General features: G+C 35.1%; 2 protein-coding genes across 2 annotated transcripts in view; both read right to left on the bottom strand.

The window, feature by feature from the left end:
• The window catches only part of cant1a (calcium activated nucleotidase 1a), a 46862-nt gene extending 45915 nt beyond the window's left edge, over positions 1-947 (bottom strand). Inside the window, exon 1 of the mRNA XM_062036296.1 lies at positions 799-947. The gene's annotated coding sequence lies outside the window, so the exon portion shown is untranslated. The remainder of the gene's footprint in view (positions 1-798) is intronic.
• Positions 948-2089: 1142 nt separating this feature from the next.
• syngr2a (synaptogyrin 2a) lies at positions 2090-13858 on the bottom strand. The gene is made up of 4 exons (XM_062037091.1): positions 13627-13858; positions 10295-10532; positions 10102-10235; positions 2090-3031 (listed from the first exon to the last, which is right to left on the bottom strand). Exons 1-4 carry the CDS (start codon positions 13723-13725, stop codon positions 2834-2836), a joined length of 669 nt encoding a protein of 222 aa, XP_061893075.1. The 5' UTR covers positions 13726-13858; the 3' UTR covers positions 2090-2833.
• Positions 13859-15418: the final 1560 nt, after the last annotated feature.

The raw sequence follows: 15418 nt of genomic DNA on the forward strand, positions 1-15418 counted from the left end.
AAGATACTTAACGTTGGAACTTGTAAACTTTTGTTATTTTTTGCAAATATTAGCTCATTTGGAATTGTATGCCTGCAACATGTTTCAAAAAAGCTGGCACAAGTGGCAAAAAAGACTGAGAAATTTGAGGGATGCTCATCAAACACTAATTTGGAACATCCCACAGGGATGAATTGATTTACGTGGACCCCGACTTGAAAAACTTATTCGGGTGTTACCATTTAGTGGTCAATTGTACGGAATATGTACTGAACTGTGCAATCGACTAATAAAAGTTTCAATCAATCAATCAATGAACAGGCTAATTGGGAACAGGTGGGTACCATGATTGGGTATAAAAGCAGCTTCCATGAAACGCCAGTCATTCACAAACAAGGATGGGGCGAGGGTCGCCACTTTGTGAACAAATGCGTGAGCAAATTGTTAAAAAGCTTAAGAACAACATTTCTCAACCAGCTATTGCAAGGAATTTAGGGATTTCACCATCTACGGTCCGTAACATAATCAAAAGGTTCAGAGAATCTGGAGAAATCACTGCATGTAAGCGGCAAAACCCGTGACCTTCGATACCTCAGGCGGTACTGCATCACTGCCGTGCGGGCGTCGTTTCGCGGCCGTTTGGCATTCAATGGAAATCCGTTAATGTAAATATGGAAGTACGCGGAATGGCCAACAGTACTTAGTGTACAATATACTGACTAGCTAAGATGCTATTCCCTCACATCACCAATTGGAGATTCGAGGAGCTAACAGGGGCAACACAAGTGTCAGTTTTCCGTCACTGAGCTTGACACTCACCGCACACTAGACGTTCAGCTCTCCGTCCGAAGTCGACCAAAGCTCAGGTGTCATCGCTGGGACGTTTCCTTGAACGGCGTCCCAACACCAAGGTTTTAACGCCTTCCAGCTTCAACAGACTGGCTTTCATTACTTCCTGCTCAAGACCGGTGACGTCAAGAAGCATCGCCAGCTGCCTTTTAGTGCACTCGGAAATTTGCACTGACCACATAGCAATGACATAGCTTACTTGTTAAATAAAACGCTTTCTACAAATAATTGCTCATGTTTGATTTGGGACGTTTATAATTGTGGCTGGTGTGTGTAGTTAAACACTGCTTATAAACTTAGCTTTTAACGTACTCTTTTAGTAAAGCAATTTTTTTATTTTTTTTTAGTAAACATCCATCCAATTCTACCGCTTGTCACAACAAACATACATTTCTAATGCACACGAAAGTCAAGGCACTTTCAACATCAAGGAAAGAAAACAAAAGCAAATACAAATAGAGTATTAAATATTAATAAATGTGAAAAAAAAAGACAAAAAGGGCGACCTAAATCACTTTAAATGTTTTTAACAAAGATATCAATTTAAGGGATTTTGTGCTCTTGATCATTCTGCAAGAGATGATTGATAATTGTAAACCATTAAGCCAATTAGAAAATGTAGGACTTATTTTTATAAAAATACATTTATGTAGAATTTTTTTTGCCTGAAGCATAATAAATTATTATGCATAGAGATGTTTGTCAACATTATTAGTAATAATGTTGACAAACATCTGTTATAGTCGCTTTCATTACTTCCTGCTCAAGACTGGTGACGTCATAGAACATCGGCAGCTGCCTTTTAGTGCACTCGGAAATTTGCAACGACCACATACCAATGAAATAGCTTACTCATTTATAAAGCGCTATTTTACAAATAATTGCTCATGTTTAATTTAGGACGTTTATAATTGTGGCTGGTGTGTTAAAAGTGTGTACATGTGTATCACATTTGTACTTAAACACACTGCCTAAAAACTTAGCTTTTAACCTACTCATTTTGTAAAGCTCCAATGCTTTCTATACCTTGCACTACTGTAAAATTGTGTAAATTTGTATCACATTTGTACTTAAACACTGCTTAAAAACTTAGCTTTTAACTCCTCATTTTGTAAAGCTCCAATGCTTTCTATACCTTGCACTACTGCCACCCCCCGACAATAATTATCACTGCTTAAATATTGACACAAGGAGTAGACGCACGGACAGAATCCTGTTCCTTTGTTGAGAGGAGGAAATTAACTATAAACTTAACTCAAAGCTTGGAAACCGTTTTATTTGGCAAAGGCAATACTCTTAAGGCATTTGAAGTCCTTTAGAGAACAACTTGTAAGACAAGCAAAAAGAGAAATAGTGACCTACGAATCAGGTGATTGTCATGTGGCTGGGCTGATAACCTAAGTCTATGAAACATTCTGACTTTCTTCACATCACATGTTGTCTAAAGTAGACATTAAATCTGAAGAAAGTCACTTGAAAGTACAACGAGGTAGCAGAAATCAATATGTGGCTTAGCTACCTTTTAAAGCAAAAGAAAACCACTCTTAACCAAACCATCGCATTTACATTAAAATAATATTTAAAATATATAAGAATCTTTAAGAAATGAAGATTATGTTTCAGTGCACAAAAGCAATTATGTTTTTTAGGTGTTAAAACAAATCATGACAGTAGTTCTTCTACTGGGACCTCAAACACGTTTGTCACCGAAACTTGTGTTTGAATTGCAGATAAATATTAAACAATACTCAATAGTTCATGTTGACAAAATACACTTCGGAGCCTTGTCATATCCTCTCAAATGGCACTCATGGTGGCTAATTCAAGTCAATACAGTGGTTTTGATATGAAGGCAAGAAAGCCACAAACCCTTTTCCTCATGCAACATCCACAGAAAACGTGTGCATGCCCAACTGGAAAAAAACAGGAGGACGGTTTAAATATCTACCTGGTGAACTTGGAAATATATAAACACCCCTGATTGTTGGAATCTGGACACAGTCTTTCAGTAAGATGGCGGCTGGTACTCTCCAGGATTCTCCTGGGTTTGGGAGAAAGGGGACTGCTGGTAGCCGGCGGGGCCGGTGGCGTACGGAGTGGGAGGGTAAGGGGGGTTGTGCTCAGTGCCAGGGTCTGTGTACTGCTGGTCCAGCTCGGTCACGCCTTGGCGGTACCTCTCGTAGGCGAAATAGGCCAGCATAGCCTGGTGAGAGAAATGTGACCATTTTATTTTTGGGTTTGTTTTTTTTAAGGTGGAATCTCAACGTTCAAAAATGACATCTGCCAAAAAGTGAGTAAAAACCATGAAAAGCATAGTAAATATACTGTGGTACCTTGCCGAGGTTCTAACTCTAAACACTCAAATCAGCGTTGCCTATTGAAATTGTAATTTTAACATGGAAGTTGAACATGCCTTTTAAAGAGGAAAACAAATGTTTTAGAGAAGAAATATAACGCATAACTACAGTACTTTTATAATATAATGTAATGTAATGATAATTATTATGTAGAAGAGATCAATTATAGTGATGGGTCCGGCAACACCGATGCATCGGTGCATGCGTCGAGCTCATAGAGCAAAACCCTGTGTCGGTGCGTGTACCGCTTTTATAAAGTCACGTGACTGATCATGAGCTGTTTCGGTCACGTGACCGATACGCGAACTGTGTCGCACTGACGCCTACTCTGTGCCCTGTGAGCGGGTCTTTTCTTGAGCCGGAGAAATAATAACTAAGAAGAGAAATCGTCTAAAATTTAATACGTTGGAAAAACTGTTTTTTTTTTAATAAAAATGTGTAAAAAAAAATTTTTTTTAAATTCCCAGTCCACAAGCATCCTCATTCACAACACGTTCTCTTAGATTTACATGTTATGATACATGTTCACATTATTTATTGACTGTATCTAAAAAAGATAAAAATATATTTTTATTTAAATGAAGATATGAAATAATCCTAAATGAAATACAATGACTTGGTTCATATTATTGTATATACTAGGTCAGGGGTCACCAACGCGGTGCCCGCGGGCACCAGGTCGCCCGTAAGGACCAGATGAGTCGCCCGCGGGCCTGTTCTAAAAAATTTAAATTAAAATTAAAAAATGTAAAAAAAATAAAATTTTATTTTATTTATTTATTTATTTTTTTTAAATTAAATCTACATAGAAAAAACACAAGATACACTTTCAATCAGTGCATCAACCCAAACAACCTCCCCCATGCACACTCATCCACACCCACTCACACAAATGGGGTTATTTCTTTCTGCTACCAATATTCTGGTTCCCACAACATAGACAACACATCTGCAAGGGACACAGTCCTTGAAGCACAAATGATTGTATAGGCTGCTGGTCCACTAAAATTTTCATAAATTACTATTTTTTATGTAATTATTTTTATATTGTTTTACTTTCTTTTTTATCCAAGAAAATGTTTTTTATTTATTTATCTTATTTTATTTTATTTTTTAAAAAAGGGCCTTTTCTTCAACAGACCAGGTTGTCAATGAAATTAGATTTGTTTAAAGGGTTTTTTGGCATCATTATCGTTTTCAACCATGTAACTTTCTAAAGTTAGAAAATACTGAATAAATGTTTTAAAGAAAGTAATACTAAGTGAATATCTGTTTTTGGCCTTAAAAATAATTTTTTTTACCGAGTACTATAATTAAATTGACTAAATCATGATTGTCAATAAACTCTCCTAAAATAACAGACACCACATTAAGCTTCATAAACAAACCAATCCTTAAACACATTTTTTCAACTTCCACCCAAAACAAAGACACAATATGACAATACCAAAACAAATGCAGGGTGGATTCAGGCTCCTGACAACAAAATCGGCAATCATCTGACTCTGTCATATTCCATAATTTTAACATTTTTCCTGTGGTTAAGAAGTTATAAATAATTTTAATTTGAAAATAACGATTTTGCACATCGATAGTGGTTTTATAGATTAGTTTGAATATGGCATCCCATGGCAACGGGCAGCCAAAAATGTCCTCCCATTTTCCATTTGTGTTGTATGAGGCAGCCTTCAAAGATTTCTTTATTAAATAAAAATTATACATTTTTCTATTTATTTTAGTTCCTTTTTGCCAACTAGAATTTCTTATTAGAGGTTTACAAACTAATAATTTAGTAGTTCCATAATTTTTTGTTTCCATCTTTTCCCAATTACTCCAGTTAGTTGATAAAATGAAAAGCTTGAGCAAGCATCACCATACATAGCTCTAAATTCATCATACTTCATAATTTTACCATTCTCATTAATAATATCATTGACAAAAATGATTCCTCTTTCAAACATATTTTTCCAAAAGAAAGGCTTTCCTTCTATTACAATATTAGAGTTCATCCATATTAACTGCTGCAAAATATCGTCTCTTTTTTCTGGCACATAAAATTGAAAACACCACTATGAGTGGATTGTTTCCTTTATGAACCCCGCCATGTTTCCCAGCAGACTCTCTGGGAGGGGATCACTTGTAAAAAAGGATACAATTTCTTTTGATACAGTACATGTTTTTTGTCCAACAGGACATTTGTGTACCACTCAATGTTTAAATACATCTTTGGAACAATTGATGCTTTTAAAGACAGACACATAGCTTCAAGGTTGAGAAGTTTCAGGCCCCCATATTCATACTCTTTGTACAAAACCTTTCTTTTAATCTTTTCTGGTTTGCCGTTCCAGACAAAATCGAAGACCCTCCGCTCATAAATCTTAAAAAAGTTTTGTGATGGAGCTGGTAATGACAAAAACAAATAAATAAATTGAGGAATAATTAACGAGTTGGCAATAGACATTTTACCATACAAGGTTAGGGATTTACCTTTCCATAATTGCATAATTTTGTCCAGCTTTCTTAGTCGATTATCATAATTTACTGAGCCTAGATCTTCCAGATTTTCTGGGACAACAACACCAAGTATGTTAACTGGTCCATCTGTCCACAAAACAGGCACTTTGCATTCCATTCGAAAGGACGTTCCCTTTAGATTTCCGATCCTTAACATTTTACATTTATCATAATTAAGCTTAAGGCCAGATTGCTGTGAAAATATGTCCAAAAGATTAAGATGGTTCCGCAAACAATGAGGAAAAATCGTATCTTTGTGAATCAGCCTTTTCTGACATGAACTTCATCAAGAACAAACACAGAACACGCCTCACTGATGCACATCTGCAAGACTCACTCAGAGTTGCAGTGTCAAGTTACACACCAGAGTACAACACACTAGTTAACAGCATGCAATGCCAGGCTTCCCACTAACTGACAAAGAAACAGATAACAGATTTGGTGTCCAGTTCAAAGTGTGACATGATTTAAAAATTTGAGAGTTTACTTTTGTATTTTACATGAGTTATTATTTGTACAAACATGGTGCAAAGTAATTCATGATTTGTTAAAAAATGTTAGTGGCTAGCTAGTTAAAATGGGATATTGTGATTTCACAAGACTGTCTTAGAAGTGATCATTTGAAAATGTTCAAGTAGAAAAATGTGCACTTAGAGAAAATGTAAAAATAAAGTGTTGCATATTGATATTTATCTGTTTCTATATATATTTATTGTGAGAAATCATTAAGATGATCAGTGTTTCCACAAAGATAAATATAATTAATTATTAATAATAACAGAGTTAAAGGTAAATTGAGCAAATTGGCTACTTCTGGCAATTTATTTAAGTGTGTATCTAACTGGTAGCCCTTCGCATTAATCAGTACCCAAGAAGTAGCCCTTGGTTTCAAAAAGGTTGGTGACCCCTGTACTAGGTCATAAAATCAATGTCAGTTGAGTCGGTCCATAGGTTGCTTGTAGGGATTTTTAATGTCCAGCAGATGTCAGTATTTAGTGACACAGTATCGATACAGTTTTGCAATGTGTCGAAACGCTTCATAACGCCTAATCAACCCATCACTAATCAATTATTTACATGTACAATAAGCTAAGTTACCTAATTGTGAGGACAGACAGCAGTGAGTAATGGTTTTAAAAAAGAGGATATTCCTACTCATACTAGCTCCCACAATCAAAGTATTGGGAGAGAAGAGTGGACCTTTTTTAGGCGATGTGCCAGGTGGGTTACTTTAAAATTATGCCTGAACACCTGGAGCTGGCTTCAGGTGTTTACAGGAAGCCGACTTAAGCGTGAAGTTTTTTTAAGCTGAACCGCTGTTAATGGTTTGGTTTCCAATGTTTAGAAAACGGTTATTTCGATCTCTTGCTATAAATATGCTAATATTAGCGACTAAGATTGAATGCTTTTTGGGGCCCTAATAGGGTTCATTCTGTCGTTCACTACGGCATCTCGCACGTAACTCATATTTATGATCGCAACTTAAAGCCAAAAAAACGCTCGTATCTGAAAACACTCGGAAGTTGAGCTACCACTGTATTCAAAACTATAAACACGTCTTCTGTCACTTCTTTTTGTCGTTTTTGTTTGTCTTTTGACGGATCCTCCTCCAAGTACATTTGGATGGGGTATGGGCCAACAGCGGCACCCAGTCGTAGCCCTCTTATATTATTATGTCTGTATATTAATACCTCTGTCAGGCAGGATGTAACACAGCAATTTTATTGTGAAGGCCCGAGGGTTTGGCCTATTGAAAAGAAACTTGGACGTACATGGTTTTCGAAAAGTCGCTTACATATTTTTAATATTGTTTCACCTAACTCTTGTATTGAATTATTTCAGTGTTTTTCAACCTTTTTTTTTCATTGAAAAACTGCGGAAGCACCAGCAGAAACATTAAAAAATTCAACTCAGCAGCCGATATGGACAGTAAAAAGTCGTTCCCGCAATTGTTGGATATGAATTCAAACCATGATCAACTATGTATCACTATAGCTCTTGTCTCAAAATAGGTGTACTGTCACGACCTGTCACATCACATTGTGACATATTAAGAGTTTTTTGGTGTTTTCCTGTGTGTAGTGTTTTAGTTCTTGTCTTGCGCTCCTATTTTGGTGGCTTTTCCTGTTTTGTTGGTATTTTCCTGTAGCAGTTTCATGTCTTCCTTTGAGCGCTATTCCCCGCACCTGCTTTGTTTTACCAACTTATACCATGCCAACTTTATTTATGAAGCCCTTTCATAACAACCACAGTTGAAAAACAAAGGGCTGTACACCACAAATAAATACAGGCAAAGGACAGACTAAAATATATAATTTAAAACAGAGGTAAAATACACACACACTATATATATATATATATATATATATATATATATATATATATATATATATATATATATATACACACATATATATATATATACACACACACATATATATGTATATATATATATATATATATATATATATATATATATATATATATATATATATATATATATACACACACACATATATATATATATATATATATATATATATATATATATATATATATATATATATACACATACACACATATATATATATATATATATATATATATATATATATATATATATATATATATATATATATATATATATATATATATATATATATATATATACAGTGGGGCAAAAAAGTATTTAGTCAGCCACCCATTGATTGTCAATGGGTGGCTGACTAAATACTTTTTTGCTCCACTGTATATATATATATATATACATATATATGCACATAGAAAAAGCAGATAAAAATGATCTTAAGAGCAATTTGTTAGATAAAAATGCAGTTTCTACATGTAAAGCGACTTTGGGTACTTAGAAAAGTGCTATATAAATCCCAGGTATTATTATTATTAGTTAAAACTGTTTAAACAGTTCAAATATTTAGCAATCAAGACTATTTAAGTGTTTTTTATCCTTCTTTGTGTGGACATATTTTACTGTAATGTCATGTACAAATGTACTTTGTGGATGCCGTCTCTGCTCCGCATGCTGTAAGTCTTTGCTGTTGTCCAGCATTCTGTTTTTTTTTACTTTGTAGCTAGTTCAGTTTTGCATAGCCTTCCCTAAGCTTCAACGCCTTTTCTTAACGGCACTTGCCTTTTGTTTATATTTGGTTTAAGCTATAGATACCTTTTTACCTTCACGCTGCCTCCCACTGTCGTCTGCATATTGTGATCACCATTGCGTATTATACTCAATGGTTAACTGGACATCTTTATGTGCTCGACGCCTCAATCATTGGTATGTTTTCATCTACAAAACCATTCTGGGTATCACTCCATCTTATCTGTCTTGTCTTTTAACAAAGAAACAAGGAAGTCACAATCTTCGTTCAATGAATGTTCTGCAATTTGTCGTCCCCAAAGTAAGAACTGAACTGGGCAAGAAAGCATTTAGGTTTTCAGCACCGAAGGCTTGGTATAACCTACAATCGAATATTAAACTTCAAACCCTTGTTACATTGAATGAGTTTAAAGCTTCTGTGAAAGGACTGCAGTCTACCTTGTCTGTATGCATGTGTCATGTTGTAAATGTGATGTTTTATGTGTTGTTTACTGTTTTTAATGTAACCTTGCGGCTGCCCTCTTGGCCAGGTCTCCCTTGGAAAAGAGATCTTTGATCTCAATGGGATTTTTACCTGGTTAAATAAAGGTTAAATAAAATCACGACAAACCATGTTCCCGACATTTACAAAGCAATGATCTACCTGCTGCCACCTACTGATATGGAAGAGAATAACACGGTTACTCTGCCGAGCTCTAGGCAGCACCGACACTCAACAACAACACATTATTTGCGGATTATAATTACTGGTTTGCAAAAATTATTTTTAACCCAAATAGGTGAAATTACATAATCTCCCACGGCACACCAGACTGTATCTCACGGCACACTGGTATTAACTCCAACATATATTACAATATTCAACTTCAATCACGGTCTATGAACGGAACTCATCCACAACCTGAGAGCCATCTCCGCAGAACGTGTCTGTCCTGGCTGCTCAATTCAATATGGCTAAAGGGACAATAAGTAGACACCAGTATTACAAGAAGAACATAGTGTTTAGAGGTCATGTAAAGAGACTTACTTATTTTTGACAGTGAACTGTGAAGAACCTTAAAAATGCCAGGAGTCGACTTGCCTTCAGCAAGCGTCCTCTGTTAACTATTTACTACACATGTCGGAATGTTAAAATGTTACTTCAAACTCTGCCTGTAGTGTTTAATTTTGGCAACAGTTTGACTGTGGAAGAACTTTTCCCCCTAATATTCTGCTGAACAATTTTACATACACTGACAATAAAGACAATGTGTTTAATCTTCCAAATGTGGGTTGGGTGAGGCTCACCCAGGTGAGGATGGAGAAGAAGGAGAACGTCAAAACGGCTCGTGCAGCATCAGCCGGGACGGCGGTGTCAGTGGTCAAATTCCACTGGTTGGTCAGGACACAAAAGCAGATGAACCACAGGAACGTCCAAACCCCTGCGGCACATTAAAACAACTCAAACCTTGTTCATTTCTGGTATTCAGGGCGCTCTCACCTGAGAAGCCCAAGTCTCCGATGATGATGTATCTTCTCTCCTTGGCGTTGCTGATCTGCTCGAAGTAGGCGTCCGTAACCAAGAAGGCGACAGACGCCAAGAAAGCGAGGACTCCTATTCCCACGCCGTAGCTGCAAGCGCTGTCCCTATTGTTAAACATGCATGTGGCGTCCGGCTTTAGGGCTGAGTTGACGTAGCCCTCAGCTGTGATGGTTGCAAAAACCACGATAGAAAAGACCTAGAAAGAAGGAACATGTGACTTGATGGATTGGACTAACATTGTCTTTAGTTGCTGCAGGGCTGTGTGACTTTTCTCACATGCTTGACAGTCAAGGAGCACTTACTTATGTCAAAAGGGAAAAAATATTTACAAAAAATATCACACTTAGGCACGTGGTAATGGCAAAGTTTGTTTTCAATTCGAACATCACATGTTTACCAGTGCACAATAAAACAGAAAAGGAGTGGGAAGAAGCAGAGCTTATTGAATGTGTGCCTCAGCAATCACTCAGTCTGTTGACATCCTGTTTAACATATACCATGTTTGCATTTCTTATGGAAATACATTTAAATGGTATGGTTAATATAGTTTGTGGACTAATAATTAATACATTCTGGATAAATGCTTCCTCTGTATGCCTTGTAAACACCATAAGCTTGCACTATTTCTTACTTATACTGATTATTTCTTACTTATACTTATTTGATCTGCATATAATTATGCGGAATCAATAAATAAGTGGACATAAGACTAATTCTACCATAATTTTTAAAACACATTTATACATAGAATAGTTGCTCTTACATTGTAATTGTCACTAATTGATAATACTTTAAAAAATATATATATATCATACATAGGGATGTCCGATAATGGCTTTTTGTCGATATCCGATATTCCGATATTGTCCAACTCTTTAATTACCGATACCGATATCAAACGATACCGATATATATAGTCGTGGAATTAACACATAATTATGCCTAATTTGGACAACCAGGTATGGTGAAGATGAGGTCCTTTTTAAAAAAAATTATAAAATAAAATAAGATAAATAAATTCAAAACATTTTCTTGAATAAAAAAGAAAGTAAAACAATATAAAAACAGTTACATAGAAACTAGTAATTAATGAAAATGAGTAAAATTAACTGTTAAAGGTTAGTGCTATTAGTGGACCAGCAGCACGCACAATCATGTGTGCTTACGGGCTGTATCCCTTGCAGACTATTGATGTATATTGACATATAATGTAGGAACCGGAATATTAATAACAGAAAGAAACAACCCTTTTGTGTGAATGAGTATAAATGAGTGTAAATGGGGGAGGGAGGTTTTTTGGGTTGGTGCACTAATTGTAAGTGTATCTTGTGTTTTTTTATGTTGATTTAATAAAAAATAAAAATAAAAACCGATACCGATAATAAAAAAAACGATACCGATAATTTCCGATATTACATTTTAAGCATTTATCAGCTGATAACATCTCTAATCATATATATATATATATATATAGATATATCTATATCTATATATAGATATAGATATATCTATATATATATACATATATATTTATCATTTATTTATATATATATATATTAGGGCTGCAACTAACGATTAATTTGATAATATATTAATCTGTCGATTATTACTTCGATTAATAAACGGATAAAAGAGACAAACTACATTTCTATCCTATCCAGTATTTTATTGAAAAAAAACAGCATACTGGCACCATACTTATTTTGATTATTGTTTCTCAGCTGTTTGTAAATGTTGCAGTTTATAAATAAAGGTTTATTAAAAAAAATAAAAATAAAAAAATAAAAAAAATAATTTTAATAAAAAATTAATTAAAAAAAAAACTCTGCGCATCGATTACTAAATTAATCGGCTATTTTAATAATAAATTTTAATCGATTAGTTGTTGCAGCCCTGATTATTTACACATATACATATATATATATATATACATATATATATATATATATATATATATATATATATATATATATATATATATATATATATATACACACACAGTCGTGGTCAAAAGTTTACATACACTTGTGAAGGACATAATGTCATGGCTGTCTTGAGTTTCCAATAATTTCTACAACTCTTATTTTTTTGTGATAGATTGATTTGAGCACACACTTGTTTGTCACAAAAAATATTCATGAAGTTTGGTTCTTTTATGAATTTATTATGGGTCTACTGAAAATGTGACCAAATCTGCTGGGTCAAAAGTGTACATACAAAAATGTTAATATTTGGTTACATGTCCCTTGGCAAGTTTCACTGCAAAAGGCGCTTTTGGTAGCCATCCACAAGCTGATGGTTGAATTTTGGACCACTCCTCCTGACAAAATTGGTGCAGTTCAGTTAAATTTGTTGGTTTTCTGACATGGACTTGTTTCTTCAGCAGTGTCCACACATTTAAGTCAGGACTTTGGGAAAGCTACTCTAAAACCTTAATTCTAGCCTGATTTAGCCATTCCTTTACCACTTTTAACGTGCGTTTGGGGTCATTGTCCTGTTGGAACACCCAACTGCGCCCGAGACCCAACCTCTGGGCTGATGATTTTAGGTTGTCCTGAGTAACTTGGAGGTAATCCTCCTTTTTCATTGTCCAATTTACTCTCTGTAAAGCACCAGTTCCATTGGCAGCAAAACAGGCCCAGAGCATAATACTACCACCACCATGCTTGACGGTTGGTATTGGTGTTCCTGGGATTAAATGCCTCACCTTTTCTCCTCCAAACATATTGCTCGGTATTGTGGTCAACAGCTCAATTTTTGTTTCATCTGACCACAGAACTTTCCTCCAGAAGCTCTTATCTTTGTCCATGTGATGTCAAACAAACAATATATATATATATATATATATATATATATATATATATATATATATATATATAACAAAATTATAATACAATTCGAACGTCATCTATCAAACCAGTTTTTACTCTATGGTGTTGAATTTAAGAAGTTCAAGGCAAAAAAGAGTGAAACGTTTGCATTTCAACGTTTTTTTGTTGTGTTTTTAGGAAAAAAAACACATTTAAAAACAAAAATAATCTACGTCATTCACGTTGCGACACAACATGACACATGCTAAAGTTAACTGCCTCCAGCTAATCACGACAGTCGATTAAACATTTTATTTCCCTGATATTAATAACACTTAAAATACTTGCCGGCGTACTAATTCATATTTTATTGAGCAAATTAGTCAAGTTTAAAAACTTGGTGTCACCTGTAGCAGCTGACATCTGTTGACAGCTAACGTTGCTAACGTAAGCTAACGCCGCCCGGAGTAGTCAACTCACCCAACTCAGGAAACGCAAAATAGTTTGTGGCTTTTTTGCAAATCTTTCCAAATCGAAAGCACCGCCGGCCAGCGGGGCGCCGTAAGCGCTACTTTGCATCTTTTATTTCGTGAATCGAAACAATATGTCGCCGAAAAAAAAAAGGTTTTGTCAACTACCCGGAAAATTGTTCTTGTTCGTTGCGACGTCACACCGTTTCCTGAAAACTTTACCGAGCCCGCCCACACTCTGATACGTTCGCGGGCCCTCGGAAATACTTTGATACAAGGAACGACGTCACAAGCAAGAACAGCACAGTTACGTTCAGGTGCTGTGATCAAGCCTCCCTTGCAACTTTAAGCTCAATCGGAACATTCAAAATAACTTTGGCGTCCCCATAATAACACAATAACTGCTACTGGGATTTATGTTTGTTCACTAGAGATTTTGACGCAGGAATATATTTCTTCTTAGTTCTGTTTTCCTCAATTGAATAATTTTCAACATTTTTTCAGGTTCCGGTTGGTTTATTTTATACACAGTTTCAAAATGGTGCATCACGTTACGTTCTCGTTACAACTCTCGTTACACTCTCCTAAACATTAGCTTTATTTTATGTGTTTTTACTACTTGTGTGCTGCTTCTGTTTTTATAATACGTGTTTACAGTTGCAAAAGTCTATTTGTCTGGTTCAGGGGTCCCAAAACTACGGCCCGCGGGCCAGATCTGGCACGCCAAGATTAGATTAGATTTTCTTCATTTTGGAAAAACAACAATAGAACTGTTTGTAAAAAAAACAAAAAAAACAAACAGAACACTTATTTGAATCAGGGATACATTGGTGATTTTTATAAAGAATGAGGAATTGTCACAGAATGTAAGGTAAAGTCTGCCAATCTGTACTTTCCATGCACTAAATTAGTCTGATGATTTTCAACAAATTTGACCTCTAACTCAATGATTTACAGATTCAAAAGTACCACAGTATTCAGTCAGTGGCGGACTATGTGAGGTTTTCCACAGAGCAGACAAAACCGACTGGGCAGGCCCTCACCCAAGTGCAGGTCAAGCGGGTTGTGAGTTTAAAATTGAGGTTGTGGTTGAATAACCCTTGCATTTTTGCCAATTTGTAACCTTTTTTTTGTTTCAGTTAGAGGACGATTTAGAAGACAAGTTTGACGCCGGAGCTGCTGCGCCTTGTCCACGCCGTTCCATTGGCCTTGGCTACTTACTGGAAGGATCTCAGTGGCCAGAGGATGAACTGGAATAAAATAACATTTACAATCTAAAAATAGTATTTAAACAATCTATATTAAATTGAATAACGGCTTGAAATTGAATAATTGTTATTTTGTACGTAACAATGATTTGTACAATCTGGATGTAAAATCCATGGACAACATAACAGTTATTTATACTACATTACCACTAATAAATGTAAAGAAAATAATTGTTTTTCATCATGTATTCATTGCAATTTCTGACTGTGAGTACTACATATCATTTTTGCATACCTATTTGTAACATTTATTTATGGTGGAGAAATAGAAACATAATACATTTTAGATTTGTGTCCAAATGAAAATAAGCAAATCGCCATATTTTATTTTTACATGAAATACACATATTTGCATTGTAAAAACTGTGTTTGTCTGAAATCAAGACAGAAAGACAAACAATTAATATCTAGAACACATTGAAAAAGTAATGTGGTATATAAAGCTTTTAATTGTTTTTTTGTTCTATTTTCTTTCAATTGTTATTTTGTTTTTTTTATTTTGTTCTAATAGTTTTGTTTCAATATCTTGATTAG

Source organism: Entelurus aequoreus, linkage group LG25 (genome assembly GCF_033978785.1).
Source record: "Entelurus aequoreus isolate RoL-2023_Sb linkage group LG25, RoL_Eaeq_v1.1, whole genome shotgun sequence".
NCBI lineage: Eukaryota > Metazoa > Chordata > Actinopteri > Syngnathiformes > Syngnathidae > Entelurus > Entelurus aequoreus.

Bases quoted from the DNA above. Each gene is read 5' to 3' on its own strand.
- syngr2a (XM_062037091.1), bottom strand. From the start codon at position 13,725: ATGCAAAGTAGCGCTTACGGCGCCCCGCTGGCCGGCGGTGCTTTCGAT. The intron at 10,533-13,626 runs GTGAGTTGACTA...CCTTCTTTCTAG, and splicing joins TTTTGCGTTTCCTGAGTTGG to GTCTTTTCTATCGTGGTTTT. The intron at 3,032-10,101 runs GTGAGCCTCACC...TTCTCTCACCAG, and splicing joins TCTTCTCCATCCTCACCTGG to GCTATGCTGGCCTATTTCGC.